The sequence below is a fragment of the Malania oleifera genome, chromosome 9 (genome assembly GCF_029873635.1).
Source record: "Malania oleifera isolate guangnan ecotype guangnan chromosome 9, ASM2987363v1, whole genome shotgun sequence".
NCBI lineage: Eukaryota > Viridiplantae > Streptophyta > Magnoliopsida > Santalales > Ximeniaceae > Malania > Malania oleifera.
The window spans coordinates 84,240,474-84,258,061 of record NC_080425.1 but is presented as its reverse complement, the minus strand read 5'-3'; the positions used below and the strand labels follow the sequence as shown (position 1 = coordinate 84,258,061).

Sequence of the window (17,588 nt, the reverse complement as noted above, 5' to 3'; positions counted from 1 at the left end):
ATAGTGAAACTTTGTCGATTGCCCTCGTGGATGTAAGCATTGTTGAACCACGTAATTCATTGTATTCTTGTGTTGATTTCTATTTGATGTCATATATATCCTGCGTGGGTGTGTTCCATATTTGGTTTTTCATTGATTGTTGCATTAATATTCTATTGTGCAATACGATCCTATGCACAACATATAGGTTGGAGAGAAAGTTAGACAAGTTCCCCCTCCATATGGACCAATAGAATTATTGCAAAAAAGATTGTTTTTTATTATTTACATTATTGTTAATGGTCAAAGATTCCCTAATTTTCTTTGGTGTGGGTAAGTGTATGGAAGGCTTAGAAGTGAGGGAATATTAGATGTGTGCATGTGCATTTAGTGATGTGCATATGTGCAATTAGTGAGATGAGGGTTTATGTTTGTGTGATTTAATGAGATGTGGATGTCATTAGGTGAAGTACTTCTGACATGCTTGAAATTGAATGTGACGTGAGTGAAATTAAGTGGATTGTATGCTATAGTTGTGTGAATTTCAAGAATGTGTAGGTATATGTGGGTGGAATTTGTGAAATTTGGGTGAAATTGAGTATACTGTGTGAAATTGCATACATAAAGTTGAGTGCATTATTTGAATTTAGATGTTGTGAGTGTAACATGAGAGAGATACATGAATTTTGATTTGAATTTTGTGTATGTAGTGTAAATTTGTGTTCAATGTGAGGACGTAGCACGCAAATTTATTTGAGTTTAATTTTATAGATTTCATGTTCAATCAAGCTCAAATCGAGGAATTAAAGTTCAAATGAGCATCAACTTTTCAAATTGGAATCCAATTTAACCTCAATTTGCAATTAAACATCATTCGGACCCTAATTCTAAAAAATAAGGCTCGATTAAGCTTCGATTCCAAAATTGGAGCTTAATTAAGCCTTGATTTGAAAAATTAGATTGGATTTGGTGGAAATGAAGTTTTATGATTCAAGTTTTAGTTTGGGTGAATTAGTTTTGTTTCTATGTTGTATGTGAGTTTTAAACTTGGAATTAGACGGATTTGTGTATGCTTTGCAAGTGAACGTGTGATGAAGATGGAATTTTGAAAATTGTTGTATTTTGTTGATTTTGTATTAGTTTTGTGATATTAAAACTGAAGGTGGATGTGTTGAGTTGTCATGATTGTATTTGAGAAGGTGAAGGTGTATCATATGCATACAGTGCAAAGAAGAACCTCTTTTATTTTTTATTTTCGGTGAGATGGGAGGATGAGAATGACAAGAACAAGGCTTTTTAGAGAGACTAAGTATGTAAAGACCCTAAAGAGGTAAAGAAACCGCTAAAAGATGTGGATAGAGGAAAATAAAGGGATAGAAAATATCATTATGGCATTTTAGTACTCAAAGAAAATGCATTTTTTTTCTATTTATTTTATGACTTAAATGAAAACAATAAAGGGAGTTTTGAATATTTTATTTAATAAAAAATGAGATTAATCTATTGAAGATGAAAGTGATGCAAAAATGCATTGAAAATGGCCAAGAGACCTTATTTCTCTGGCTCACAATCCACAGACCTCCTAAAGGATAGAGAGACCCTAAGTAGGTCTGCAAAAGCTTAAAGTACAGATAAAATTATGTGTATACAAATATGCATATATCTACCATTCTTTTCCATCCTTAATTACCACTAGGCACTTCAATGTAAGAAGCTTATGAAATAAAACGACACTATAGTTATCCTCTTTCACTTATAAAGTCAAGAATGGAATACAATGCTCACACCAATATATGATAAGCCGCGTAATCAAGCATACCCAATAGAGGCACGTTGCTTCATTTAGTGGTTAAAAAAATTTGACATTAAGAGCCTGTATTTTAATTTTTTATATAATTTCTTTGGGGATTGGAGAGGGTCTAAGTGCAAATAAACGAAATTCGATGGGCTTTTTTAAAATTTAAAATAAATTAATAATTAACAAATAAATAAAATGAAGCAAATTCAATTGAGGATAGAGGAGGAAGGCAGCAGTCGACCGCCTCGCCGCCATATCTACACCGCTGCTGCCTGCGGAGCTGCGCGAACGTGTCCGGCCTTCATCTGAACCATCTCCCCTTTTCTGTAGCTGATATCAGCAAGACAGCAAGTCTCAATCATATTCGAAATCTGATTTCAATCTCTCAGCTCCCAGGTAAACCGAGTGCTATTTTTTCCATTTTGTTTTGCTAGTTTTATGGCTAAACTTCTTATTTGAAACTAAATTCCTAGTTTTATTTTTGTATTTTATGAAAATTTTATCTTAGTTTCGTAGAATTTTGAGAGCCTGAACAATTTTATTAAGAGCCCTAATTTGAGGGCGACCGTTAATTAAGCTTTGATTGTTTATGAAGTTCTCTAAAGTTGGTTTATTTTGGTAATAAATTTTTAAGAACTTTTCGTGATTATATCTGTTGATAAGTTGGACAAAGTTTGTTAATTCATGAGTACGAGTTATGGAGATTTGGCCCAATAAATTTCACAGCCCGTCGTAACCAAAACCCAGGATTTCTTTCTTCATCTGCAGCCAAATAGACCCAAAATGCCAAATTCTAGAGCTGGAAAAGCTCAAAACCAGATAAGTGTGTTTCTGTTATTCTATACATGAAGCGTCTTCGTGCCTCTTGCTCAAAGAGATCCAAAGGACCAAAGCTTTATCTTTTTCCTTATGTACACCGCTGTCTCTCTGTTTCCACTTTCTATCTAGACCAAAATAAACAATTAAATTTATTTGCCAGACTCCAAACCAAACACTACATAGCAAACTTGTATGACACAATCAAATAAAATAAAGAAAACATTAGGCAGCTCAGTTAAACAAACACCAGATAACAACCAAATTAATGAACCAAATCTATCAGTCAACTCAATCAAGCAAACAAATACCTTTTAGCATAAAGCTCAATAACTGCGATAGTATTTTTGTTTTTGTAGGAAAATCAAGTTTGCTTGAAAAAGTGTTCTTATGTGATTTCCCTACTCCAACTGCTCTCCCTTTATCTCTTGCTATGGTCACCATGCTTCGCCAACCTAGATTACTCCTTTATGAAAATGTTTTCAAGAACCAAATCTAATTTCAATATACATCAATTCCTTGAATGCTAGATCGTAAAATAATTTTTTTTTTTAATTTATATAAGCCGACCTAAGTAAAGAGTTGGAATGGAGAAACATTGCAATAAATATGCTAATGCACTGACCAAAAAGAAAATACATTTATTTATGTAGAAAATGATGGAAATAGGGAAATTTAATGCGTAATGCATCTATGTTCACACAGGTTTTTCTTCAAACATGTGTTGGTAATTACGAGAAGTTGTATTATTAAGCTTAGGAATCATTTGGAACCACTTATAGAAAAGTACTTTTCCAAAAAAAAGTACTTATTGATAAGTAATATGAGATTACTTATTATAAGTACTTCTTTAGATAAGTACTTTGTTCAGAAAAAATATTTTTCAAAAAATAGTTATTTTATTTTTTAAAAAAAGTAGTTTGAAAAAATATTTTTTGAAATAAGTACTTATTTAAGTGTAAATCGAATGATGCTTATTGACTCAAGTACTTAAAATAAGTACTATTTTTGGAAATGTGCTTCTTTTTTAAGGCGCTCCAAATGGGGGCTTCGTTGACTAACCATTGCTATGGCCTATGGATATTGACAACAACAAAAAATCGGATCAGAAAAAGGAGATACAATATCTATAGAGCTTAGATTCAAACCTGTTGAACCTAAATACCAATTACATGTTTAGATGGAAAAATAGAACTGGAACGCAGAAATACGTAATTTAAAATACAAAGAGAGAATTTGGAAATGAAAAATAAAAAAAGGAAATATTGTAGATACTGATCCTACAAGAAAAATGTAAATTTAAAACCACAATAGATTTACAATTTTGAGCTTTTGCATCTTATTTGAAAAACTATTAAAAAGAAAACTTATAATCAAATCAACAAAGAGAGGAAGAAGCAAAGAATGGAAGAAGAAATCTATTGAGCAGATAATAACTAAGCAATCCAATTATAATAACAATCAAAGATGGGGCAGAGAAATGAGGAGTCGTAGAAGCATATCAAGAGATGATAACTAAAGAAGAAATACATATACAAAGAGAAAATAATACTAATCAGAGAAAGAACTTGGGCGGGGGGGGGGGGGTTAACCAACAAAATTGGTATCAGGTTGAATACTTGAATCTTGATATTCCAATAGATTTATGTTTAAGAAAATGCAAAATAATAACCAACAAGAATATAACCATGTGCAAAAAATTCAAAATTCTTCTCTAAACTGAGGAGAGATATAACAACAAAAGTTAACCCAAAACTGAGGGGCTAAGCATTAGTAGCCACTGTCAGCATCATCCCTATGAAATGCTGCCTTCAGTTGTTACAACACCATGGCCTGCCACCAGTGACATCATTATTTGCACTGCACTGAGATCTGCAAAGAGAAAAGATGATGTGAGGTCAGAGTAATTTTTTCAAGGAAGAAATCAAAATTTTAAAAATAAAAATAAAAAAAAATACCAAAGAGATCTGCAGTCCTCCAAATTTTGCCATCCTTCTCATCACCTACAGTCTTAGCGAACTCCAGATTTGTGGAGAGCAAGAGATCAGAGGAAACACACAAAACAGAAATCCTAAAGTAAAACAAAAATTTAAGGGAGACATGACAAGCCATTGTTCAACCTCACCATCAATGACCAACTGTTAGCACTGCTCTGCTCACCTCCAATCCAAGAGACGGAGAGAAGCCAATTTTTGGCAAGAAATTGCCATCTAAAAACCCCTTCACAAGAGAGGAATCCCATAACTATTTTATGAGATTATTCGTGCTTCTTCTCTTTCCAAAACCCACCCATCTCATGTTTTAGCAGTCTCCTCCATGCATTTGCAATTTTGCAGTGCACTCTACTCGCTGTTTTTCCAGTTCCTTACTTTGCATGGCAAGAGGGAAAATGGGAAGAAAATACACACATACATCACTAAATTGCAAGAAGAAGAAGACGAAGACTGAAGAAGAAGAAAAAGATCAGACCATTCATATGGAACTTCGAAGCCATATATGCACCAACAAAAGCTACCACCCTGATAAGAAGAATCTCAATATACTGCCACTTATCATTTGAATTGGACTTTCAGATATCTCTCTTTTCCCCACCTTTTTTTAGCTTCATTTGGACAATCCAGAGTCCAGACTTTACCAATTTGGGCATTGAACACAACAGATATTATTAACTTGTGCCTGACACTATGTAATGGCATGCTTACAATCGTTAAAACTTGCTGCTTTAAAATTTTTTTTTTTTTTTTTTTTGGATAAGATAATGTTTTTTTAAAAAATATTAAAATATTGTGACGAGAGTAAATTGGTCATTAAGCCCATGTAGACAATTTCTTCCACATCTACTTGTGGGGTAAGAGAGCCATGCTTATTGATGAAATGCTGAACATGTGGATTTGTTCCATACCTTCAGACGTCCTCTATCTCCAAATTGCTGTAAGCTATTCCTGCAGGATCTTCCTTCTGACAACTGTTCTTACCCTTTCTCTGATTCCTTCCTCTTCCATTCAATTCTGAGGTACAATCCTTTTCCCAGATGCAATTCTTGCAAGGAACTTTCATTTGTTATAAAAAACTTGGTTTAGTCAATCAAATTGTTCTTAATCTGGATATAATTAACACGAAATTATCTTTATGATGCACAATCTCCCTAATTAAAATTACAAAATCTTTGTGGTAATCTGAGTAGTTTGCTGTTTATGTTGGGTCCTGCTTGCTTCTTTTTTTTTTTTCTCTTTTTTGGTTCAAAAATTCTCCCCAATTTGTTATTCTCCTGCTGAAATGATGTTAACTGCAGTTGAGGTGGCAGAAATTATAATTCTTAGAACATCATAATCAATAGGATTAGATACAGTTAAACTGAGGCTTGGGTTAGTGGGTTGCTGGTTTCAAAATTTAGAGAAGGCTTGGTATATTTTACCTATGAATGTTTATTATACAATGAAAGAAAGTGTTTTTAGTGTTATTATTAGCTTTGAAAAGTAGCATGCCAAAAAATTTCTGACAAGTTCTTTATTGTACCCTGTAAAAAATAAAATTTACACGGGATAAGAGAATGGAAAAGCTTAGTCTTTAATGCAAAGGGGTGAATTTTCAGGTTATTTTGTGTACTTCCATTGCGATGTCTTCATTGACTGCAAGTACTGTTGCTGCCCCAGTAAAAAGACCTCAAGGTATGCCTGTATTATATATATGTATATGTCTATGCTTTTGTTACCTGTGTGTGCTATATTTAGCTGCCAATGCTGCAAAACAAATACTAATACTTGGCAAGGAAACACGAGAGGCTACTCTTAGACTGTCAACTAATAGGGCAATTTATGATGAATTTTACCAGAGCCAACAATGCAAAATGATTACATGAGTAGCTTCTCTTAGACTATCTACCAGCAGGGTGGCTCGTGATTAAGCCACATTGACACTTAAAAATGGAAATACCAGCATTCAATAAATCAGTAAATTAATTCAGATATGGATATGCTTTGTTTATTACCATCCTCTTGATGGAGACACCCAAAAGGCATGTTTTAGTACAGACAAGAGGAACTCACTTCTGGTTCTCTAGTTCTCAAGGAAATGTTCTTGAACCTTTGTTCTTGAATATTTCAAAAATAGTGAAAGACTAATATCAAAGAAAGTGTGTTAGATACGTACTTTTTTTTTTATACTAGAATATAAAATTGGATACTTTGATGATCCAATATTATCCGCTGTCCTGAGATTTCAGGATTGGATGAATTTGGCCTCTAGGCACACACACTGAATATGCAGGCACAATCAACCTAACATAGACCTGAAAATAGTTCAAGCCTGTAGCTGTTTTTAAAAAATAGAAGATCTTGGAAATAATTTTCTTGCTCTTAACAGCTAAATCCAATGCAAATTTTCCATCACAAGAGCAATGATGTCATTACACTTGTAATATTTATTTACATGGTAAGTAAGCTTCAATGAGAGAATGATCTTTTGATTCACAAAAGGCCAGCATTGTAGTCTTTTTCCGGGTTCTTGTTTTTTTTGTTGAATGGTCCACATTGTATCCGGCTTAATCAATACAAACATTTTTTTCCGTGAGATCTCTTTTTTTTTTGTGGGGTGGGGGGGGCAGAGGAGGGCAGTGGGGAGGGATCATTGGTGGACCTGGCCGCAGGGTCACCCTACAAGATCTTCTATTTTTTAAGAAGAGGTTGTTCTTTCCCTCTTTATCATTGGACTACAAGTCCCTGACATATTCCCTATAGCTATAAGATTAAGGTATTCTCTGCTTGGTAGTCCTTAATGAAGTGAACACCAATAAGCTGATGTTGAGTAGAAGGCCCTGTAAGTCTTTATCCTTGGATGTTTGCTCCTCGTGTTTTAATGGGCTCCAGACTCCATTTTTTTGTTGGGCGGGGGCATTGTACAGCTGCTTGGAATTTGTGGAACTGATTACTTGGCTTCTTTGGAGAGAGAGTTGGGTTTTCCCAGAATCATTACAAGTTTGGGTGGAGTGAGGATGCTAGCTGGTTGCGGAGTAGCGTGTTTTTTGCTGTTTTGTGCAAGATTTGGTTGGGAAGGAATGTGCACATTTTTAATAGAAGGGTTTTGACTTTACCATTGCTCTAATATAGAATTCAGTTTTTGGCTTCTCATTGAGCCTTTTTTCCTTTGTTTTAAGAGGACTTGATTTTCACACTTCCAGCAAGATAGGCAGGATTCACCAATTTGATGTTGTTAATTGTTTTTCATTTTTATTTTTTTTGTATCCTTTTTCTTTCTATTCTTGGAAGTATATCTTATCCCCTGCTTGTATACTCTTTCCTCCTTTCATGAAGTTTCCTTTTTTCTTTTGTAAAAGAAAGTGTTTTTTAGGATATGGAGTACTGCATTATTGTTCCCCTAAATTTGTTTCAAATACTCCTCCCAACCCCAACCCCAACCCCCATAATAATAATAATAATAATAATAATAATAATTTATATTTTACTTCATAACATTTTATCCACTTTTAGCATGAGATATACATCTGTGCCCACAAGTGTATGGAATCAGGGGTTAGTTTTGGGTAAATCAGCGTACAAACTTAGAATTGTATCAACCTTGACACTTCTTAGAATTACCCAGTATTACGTTGTGTACATCTATTAATAGTAAAACCAACTCAATTTTTTTAAAGCCTACTCTGTTTTCTTTCTATTTCATATTTTTTGTTGTCTCAGACCTAGTTGCTTCCCTACAATTATGCACTGGTCCTTTATATGATGAAGACACGTGTCATAGATTCCATGATCTTTAAGTTTTTATCACATTGAGTTAGAGAACAAGTTATTTTTTGTGCAGTCTTTTCAGAGCAGATAATCAACTTCTTGGTTTAGCAAACTGAGAATTTCTGCAGTTTCCATCTCAAGTGAAGAACTTTTTGGTTTTATGGAGAGAGATTTCACAACTATATGTTTTTGTTATAGTACTAAAGTGTAGCATCTTCTTTATGCAGTAAAAAGCAGACGAAGACAGTGCAGAGGACAATTTAATTATATTAGATTTGGACCTGTGGCTCCGGGCATGCTATCTTTTGATTTTGGAAGAAGAAGCCCCATTAGTCATGCTATCCGAATGCAGACTGCTTCTGTAATATGTGGTGCTGCTTTAGTAAGTTTTGCACATCTTCTTTTATCTACTGGTGCTTTTATATTTTCAGTCAGTTGTCATAGTTTTCACTTTTCCATTGATTTCCCTTTTCTCAAGAATGTAGAGCTTAAAATATATGAAAAATTGCAGTTTTTGAAAGATGGCCTTAATTCGTTGTTGTTACTTGGGTTCCCACCCTCCCTATGACCAAAAAGAGAAAAAAAATTTGTTGTTTAAATAAAGATACTTTCATTTTGTAGTGCCAACCAGATTCAAATTTCTACATTTTCAAATTAAGTAATTACATTGTTTTTCATTTCTGAGTCTTTGACAGTAAATTGTTATTACTGTCACTTGTCTATTGATTTCCTTCTTCTCAGAATATAAAACATAAAACAGCCTTCCTAGGGACTCTGAAAATAGCTTTTTTTTTTTTAAGAGGCATCCTCATTTCTTTGTTGTTACTTGGGTTCCTGGTGTCCTTGGGATGAGATGAGAAAAAATGCTTTGTTTTCATTTAAATGAAGATACTTTCATTTTTTTGTGCTGACCAGATTATAGTTGTTGCATTGTGTTTTACCATTTCTGACATTAATGACTGAGGGAAGCCTGAGTATAAGATTCCTGTGCTGAATATGGGCTTAGTTTAGGGGACTTTCATGTTTTTTTACAAAGGATTTTAATCATGGAGCCATGTGGCTTCTATTGTGAAATATCTTCTTACTGAGCTGGTTACAAATGAGACTGTTAATGACAAGATGGGACACTGGTATTGGGAAGAATCATGGAAAATGCAAATAATGCACATAAAGAAATGTATTGTCATATCTATTTCTTCTGTATGCCTTTTTATTTTTTCGGTTAACTTGAGAAATAAGCAGGGTGACTGCTTGATGATTAAAATAGGATACTAAGATCTGTTGTGCATTTTTTTTTTTTTTGGGCAGAATGCCAGATGTGCCGCAGAGCAGACTCAAACTATTACACGCCAATCTCAAACTATTACCATTTCTCCATTACAAGGTAGTTGATATATCCACTTTTTGTTTTCAATTCCTTTTACTTATTTCATGGGGAATAATATTATTGTGGCTTTTTTTTTAAAATGATATTCTATTATGTAGTGCATTGAAACATACAGATGAACTTATTAAATTGAAGAATAAAGATGTTAAATGTTGAAACACAAGCTTCACAACCAGCTAACCTCCACTAAGCATAAGCTTCGCAATCAGATCTTTGGGTGTTGGCAAGAGATTGGAAATATGAGTTGGGATATGGCATTTGTAAATCATGCTTAATACATGGAATGACTTCGGATATGGCTGAATATATTGCATAAACTGCAGTTGAGGCATCATTCTAGTTAGACACATAATTTTGTCTGTCTTTTCACAGTGGTCCCAGCTTAGTAATGGTGGCCAGGCAATTACTAGGTAACACCTCTGGATGGCTAGAAGACATAGAGCAGTCAGGTATAGGAAATTGCTGAGCCTAAATATTTACGTAAGGCCTTAATTCTCTAGTGGGTCATGTGATAAGTGTATTAGATTCAAAAGTAGCTATTCTGTAATAAGGAAATAGAATAGGCCAACAATGAACATGATCAAATGAGTTTTAATCATCTTATTTATAAATGCATCAAGAAATGTTTAAAATAATTTGAAGTGTCTATTTTAGCTGGAAGTCAGATGTTTCGGAATCATCCAGTTGTATATTATAGTAGAATCTGTCAATATTCTATGCCAATTTTCTGCTCTTTATAGTTTATAACCACACGTAGAAGACAAACAGTCTAGTAATGATGAATGCTTTTTTTTGAAATTGTATATTGAGAATCATAGTCCATATGCCCAACAGAGCAATTTATGTAATAGCTTAATTGCAATTTGTAAGTCATCAACAATATATTGTAAACGTAGTTGAAAATAAAGGCCTGCTTGTTTGGCCTTGCCTCTACATTGTATAGGGGAAGGCCCTTGGTCTAGGTTCCTTAAGGAGTTGGATACTGATGAGGCATTAGCATGCCTATCCATTGTACCGCGGACTACATTCAATTACTACTAACTCCTCAAGCACAGTAGATTGCATGGACATCGGAAAGGGGAAAAGAGTGTTTGGTGGACATTATCCTGATCACACAGAATCATTGTTATTCCATAATACCAGAGGCTATAGAAAAGTGTATTACTTATTTCTTGAAGTGTAAGATGAAGAGGAAAAGGGGAAACAGTTAAGTACAGTTATGATCAGATTTCTGGGGTCTTTTAGTAGGTTATTGAATTGCAATTTTGGCAAAAATTAAGAAAAGTGTGGCTAGAGTAAGGATGAGAATTGAGGTTGGGTAGACTAGTTTTATCTATATGCAGGAAAAAGGATATGAGGTCTCACTGCAGGTTCCACAAGGAAATGATATGGATTTATTCTTTGCATGTATGAATTTTGGATCTAGTTCTGACTTCAAAACTTCTTGAATTTTGGATCTAGTTCCGACTTCAGAATTTCTTGAACTCATTTGATTCTTTTTGGTCTTGCCCCTTGCTTCTGATCCCTTGTATTGGCTGAATTTTATTTAGAGCCATATAACTTTGTCCTTTATGTTAGAAGGACCAATGGATGGAATTTAAGGGATTTGGGCCAGATTTTAGGTGTTCAAAAAGAATAAGATATGTTTAATGGGCAAGCCCAATATATGACCATTAATTTGGGCCCAGAATACAAGTAAATCTCTGGTTATAAAATTGGAGATGAACAGGATGCTCTCTCAGGCTTTGTAGCAAAATGATAAATCAAATTCTCCAAAAAAGTTTCTTTTGCAAGAGCAGATGCCAGCTACTTCTTCACAAGCAAGGGACAATGGAATTGTAGGTTTCAGTAGGCAGGGATTGCAAGAAGTCATGATTGGCTCAGGTAAAACTAATTCCGAGAGTTAAACTGCTTTCTCTGATTACTTAGGGACGACAAAACCTTAAGAGACTGGCTCAGATAATTGGTGGGGATGATGTTCACGTTAATCTTGGAGCTTCAGGGAATCATTGTTGTGACAAAAGGTTAGTGGTAGTATGGTTCATTCTCAGCAAGCAGTGAGAGAGGTGGATGTCAGTGGTCAAAAAAGGGATTTAGCTGAAAAGGTTGAGGAGAAAAAAAAAATACTGGGGTGATGTGTCAGAGGATGAAAGTGATGTCGCCAGTGAGTTTGAATGTTGTAACAGTTTGTTATTGGATGTTTTTCGAGAATAGTATGGGTATGTGTATGAATCATCTGATGGTCTTGGGGATCTGTCGTATGTGCCACCGTCTCCAGTGGAGGGTTTGGAAGACATTCCTATTTTTGAGGAAGATGGATTGTGTAAAGAGCAGCAATGTCAGATGGCATTTTGCCTATTTCTGTGGAGGAAATTAATGAAAAGGATATAGAAATACAACTGTTTTGGGTTATGGATGTCCAGCCCTAGAGGAAATGAAATTCACATGGATGGTGGCACAAGGAAAGTGAAGAAAGGTTACCAAGAATTAGCAAACTTGCAATTTTCAGTGCATGACAGTGGTAGTGGTTTAGAAAGGGTTTTTCGTAATTAGGTTCTGTTAGTTCTTTTTTCTTTGTTTCATTCCTTTTTTTTTTTCACAGTTTGTCTCTTATTTGAGGATTTCTTGTCCTATCCTTTCTCTTTATTCTTCTTCCTTAATGTATTTATTTTTTCTATCAAAAAAAGAATAATGATAACTAATATAATAGGGTTTTTTTTTACCACAATTTCTATCTGAAAAAACAATTGCAATAATTATGTTAAATATTTGTATTGAATGTCTCTTGGACATTTCAGCCTAGAGCTTGTACTGTAAGGGGAGTTCTGGAAGCACAGAATTAGTTTGGAACGATGAACATCCTAATGTTTGGTTAGTGCTTACCACATGTCTTCTGTTTTGGCAGTATGCAGACTCGTCAATGCTTTGGTGCTTTTCGAACGACGAGATTGTTTTTCATTGTGCTGGCAACCTCAAGCTTGGCTTGCCCACTTTCAGCTTTACCAAATTATACTCTAAATTCTATTTTGTGGCATACCCATGTATGCTAAAAGACTAAAAAAACTGTTTTCTTTACATTTTCTCTCTTGCTGGGAATGTAAAGCTTTCAGTAGTTTTTGTAAGAGTGGATATTCGGGTCTTTTTGAGGCAAAAACTAGTGAAGTAGGTCTAGATTAAATCCTCAATTCTTACTTTCATGCTTTGGAGGTCTAAATGGTGTCTTATCCTATGTGCCTGTAGACCTAGCAAAGCAGATCAGGTCAGATAATCCGTGGCGGATTGGGTGGATTATCGGGTGAAGAAATCATAATCCATATTCGACTCGTTTAAGTGACGGATTGGTGGTGGTTCGGATCAGATAATTCATGGCAGATAATCCGCCATTCTCAAATATAATTTTATAGTTATTTTATTAATAATTTATTTTGTGTCATAATAATTTATAAATGAATGAATAATTCTCTCTTTTTTGTATTTTTAAATATTTTTTAAGTTGTCAAATAATCGTAAGAGATCACAAAGTTACATGTTTCTCAATTAATCAAATGAGGCAACATGTTAAGAAAATATCAATTTAGATAACTAAATAGATCAATATCAAACAATCTAAACTATTCAATTTTCAATAGTTTAAGCCGATCTTGAATTAGACTCACCAATTTAGAAACAAATTAGGCATTGGCATTCAGCACAGAATGTTTAGTTTTATCACACACCCAAAGGACGGGGAGCGGTATATCAAACTTTTATTTTCAATGAACAAGAACTTGTGGGGAAAATGAAATCAAGCATCAATAATGGAAGGAGGTTATGGAAATGGTCGTCTGTGGAAGGCCATTTTCAATCTTACAAAAGGAATGGCTTGGGCTTCACAGTTAGGTGCGGAGTAATCAACTTTGTTTTGAGAGGATTGGTGATGTGGGGAAGACACCCTCAGGTTTAGTCATCAGGAAATGTTGTTAGCTGCTGTTAACAAAAAAGGGTTAGTAGAGTGATGGAGTTTTGAGGGGGTTAAGTGCATTCGAACCCAAATTTTAGGAGATTCAGATTTCCAATTCTCGGACTGTAGACGCCGAACTCAGAAGAAAAATCTCACCAAAAGAGAGGGAATTGAACTTGAACCTGGCTCGGTGGTTCCGTGGTTCAGCTGTCGGCACTTCGGCGGTTCAGCATGTCGTTGTCTTCAGTGTGTAATGTCAGACTACAGATCTACACTGGAAGAGTGTAAGGGTGACTAGGTGAGCAACTCGAGTGAGCGATGAGCCATGGGTGGCAGTCGGTGATGGCTCCCTGCGTGAATCATGAAGCTGAAGCAGTGATGGGCTGTGGGTTGCAGTCGGCGACGGTGACGGCGACGAAAATGAAACCCTAAGCCTAACCAAGAATGAGAGAACAGTATTCAGCTGCTGCTGTTGTTGTGACTCTCCCCTCTGGCAGTGTGGCTTCTCCGCGGCACTTCTGTGCTAAGGATCTGGGCCTGGGAGTGGGAGGGGGTGTGGGCCTTTTGGCGTGAGGGCCATGTGGACTGTGACCGCGTGCACGTGGCCGTGGGGCATGGGCACTGGGTAGTGGGCTTTTATGGGTTAATCAGTAATGGGCTTTTAAGCAGGTTGGCAGATTTTCGCCAAATGAGCCCCGACCTGACCCGCTAAGGGGGCAAATATAAAATGGAAAACCATATTCGACCCAATTAACAAGAGGTTGATTATAAGTCGGTTAAAACGGGTCGGATTCAGTTCGAATTAACAGATTTGTATCCATTTTGCCAGGTCTATGTGCCTGGGTTGTGGTTTTTAGCTTCATGAAGATGATGAGGTATATCTATTGTAAGATAAGAATAGGAGTATGAATGAACAAATTTGAGGAAGTTGGAGACAATGCTACTTGGGGTGAAGATGGTAAAGATTTGATGAATGTTTGTGCTGGTGTAGCAAACATGAAGAATGGAAGCAATGAGGCGAACATGGACGTAGCCAAAGTTGCAGAATTGTTGTGGGGAAATTGTCTGAGATACTGAAAAAAAACATTCTTGGTTATGGCTTACAAAACTGCCAGGCTAGTGGGTTAAAGGATACAATACTTCTTTGATGCTAGGCTGAAACCGTTACATTCGGTATTAGAGCCACCATAGGTTGTACTGTCATGTGGGTGGATCCTACATAGATGTGTAGTTTTCACATAGGAGTGTGGGCCACTCTAATGAGCGTGCAAAGATTGAATAGGAGAGCCTGTCACAATTTCACATGGAACATGTGCTAGATAGATCTTAGACATATAGGGATGGTTTAGGCTTGAATTATGTGGGTGCTTTTATAGGACAAAGCCATGAGGCTAATGAGCCGAAGTAGAGAATACCTCACTGTTGGGCTGAGATTATCTTAAACTATAATGGAGATCTCATGTAATAATATTCCATGAAAATTTTAGGATGACTATACCTAATGGTGAGTTGAGGCTATTATTGATTATGTGGAATAAATATCAAGATTAAAAATTATAAATATATTTCTGTAGTTATTTTCCCCCCAGTAATACCATAGTTATAATATTTGTTCATTGTAAATAAAGTGCATAATCCATGCTTGTGTTGGGAGTGTTGTTTAGTGTATTACATATCCTGATGAATGAAGCCTGAAGGTAAAAGCAAGTCTTGGCTATTGACTTGTGGTAAATTTATGAAAGTGTTACTGATGCAGTAAGATCTTGAGATCTACAATTAAAAGGAACAATAGCTACTAGAAAGAAGCTATGGAGAAATGGAGATATTGCCGTTCTACACAAATGTGATAATTATACTCAAAAATTCTTACTGTGTCCTTCAGGAAAATTTTCTGATCACTATATTGAATGATGTCATTATGGAAATTGGATTTGATGATCTGGTCAGCTTTTCCTACAGACGACCATGGGAACCATTTTAGCTTTTGCTGCTAGAGGTTCTAATCAAGGTTGGAAGAGAAGCAAGGAACCGACGGGTGTTAGTGTCATGCCTAGCAGAACGGATGCGTGAGCCTGGAAGTGGCTTCCCCCCCCCCCCCCCCTCCTTTTAACATAGAAAGGGAACCCTATAAAATAAGACTTTAATGTATGCAAAAACCTTTTAATTGCTGATCAAAAAGCATAGGTTACCAGCTTGAGGGAAATAACGATACGAGGACAAAAAAATGTCAATCCTAATGCACTGCAACATCTCTGAGCTGAAAATTATCTGATAGGTAAAATATGTCTTGCATGTTACCACAAGACTGCTAATTTCTATTTCTACCACTTGTTTGAAAATTTTGTATCCTTGTAGCTCACTGCCCAAAACCCATATTTTTACCTTTTGTGATGTCTTGTCTGTCAAATCAACAATTAACTCATGCATTTCAGGATGGCAACTACATTTGAAACGGTTCATAATGGTTTTTAATGAATTTTAGGGAAGGAAAAGTCACCGGAACTTGATGATGGTGGGACTGGATTTCCACCCCGCGATGACGATGGTGGCGGCGGTGGGGGAGGTGGTGGTGGAGGTGGTTGGGCAGGCGGTTTTTTCTTTTTCGGCTTTCTTGCCTTTCTGGGCTTCTTGAAGGACAAGGAAAATGAGAGCCCTTACCAGGAGAGAAGGAGAAGATAAGGTTTGAGGTACTTGTTTTTTTCCCCATTTTTCATGATAGAGTCGAAACATAACCCATCCAACCACCCATGCTGATGCCTGCTTCACTTTGTTCCATGGTGGGACAATGTTATAGTTTTACCTGCTGTGTGAAGCAATCATCCTTCCCACTTTCTACCAAAGGATTGGCAATTGCTGCATTTGAACTTGCAAAATGCTTTTACAGGCAGAAAATTTTATGGATATTTGTAAGCCAGTCACGTTGGAAACATTTTTGGGTGTTATAATATATATTTTTTTCATATATTTTAGGGTGTCTGATTGTTAACATTGTGGATCGTCTCGTAAGAATCATTGGATCTTGTATGTACAAAAATGGACATTTTGAATGATATTTTTGGTCGAGCTGGGGATACACATTTCGCTGTCTTCTTTTTCAAAAGCTACACGCCGTTGTGTGTCATCGGGAGTATACTTAACCTTGTGGGAGCACAGGCAAAAAAATGTAGTATTAAATTACATTAAATTTTTTTTTTGAATTACACAAATTTAAATTTAAAGCCTTAAATATATGCTTTCATCATTACACTTCTTGGAATTTAAATTGTAATGATCTCTCTTTTATTTTCTTTAAGTAAAATTTACTTGAGCTTATTAAGCAGGTGTTTGGTATCATTAGAAAAATGAAAATCAAAAATAGAAATAAAAACTAAAATCTAGAAACTAGCAATATGTTTGTTTAACATTTATAAAATTAATATAAATTAAAAAAATTCTCATTTTCACCTTTAAATCAAAATATTATAAAAATATGATTAAAATGATAAGATTACAAATAATACATATTTAAAAATTATTATAATAAAAATAAAATTTATTATAATTATTTTACTTAATTGTTCAACTTTCAAATTTTACTTTACAATAAAATTTTATTGAACATGATACTTGAAAAATAATAAAAGTATTTTGTAATTGGTTTTATTATTATTATTATTTGAAATTTAGGCATATTTTTCTTTTAATTATGTTTAAATCCATATGATCATTTAATTTTGATTTTAATTAAAATTGTATAAAATGAATAATTTAATTCAAAAAATTATTTATGAATATTAAAATATCAGACAATAAATTGTCAAAACAACGAAAATTGAAATAGAAAATTGAATATCTAATTTTTAATTTTTTGACAAACAACTAAAATTGAAATAGAAAACTTATAACATAAATAATAAGTCTTCTAAAAATGTCATTACATGTCATAAG

The 17,588-nt window shown here is 35.0% G+C and overlaps 1 protein-coding gene across 1 annotated transcript; it reads left to right on the top strand.

Moving 5' to 3' along the window:
- Nucleotides 1-1,974: 1,974 nt before the first annotated feature.
- On the top strand, nucleotides 1,975-16,625 carry LOC131164957 (protein YELLOW LEAF 1, choloroplastic-like). The gene is made up of 5 exons (XM_058122523.1): nucleotides 1,975-2,173; nucleotides 6,186-6,261; nucleotides 8,562-8,716; nucleotides 9,643-9,718; nucleotides 16,144-16,625. The coding sequence occupies exons 2-5, from the start codon at nucleotides 6,210-6,212 to the stop codon at nucleotides 16,338-16,340; spliced, it is 480 nt and encodes a 159-aa protein (XP_057978506.1). The 5' UTR covers nucleotides 1,975-2,173; nucleotides 6,186-6,209; the 3' UTR covers nucleotides 16,341-16,625.
- Nucleotides 16,626-17,588: the final 963 nt, after the last annotated feature.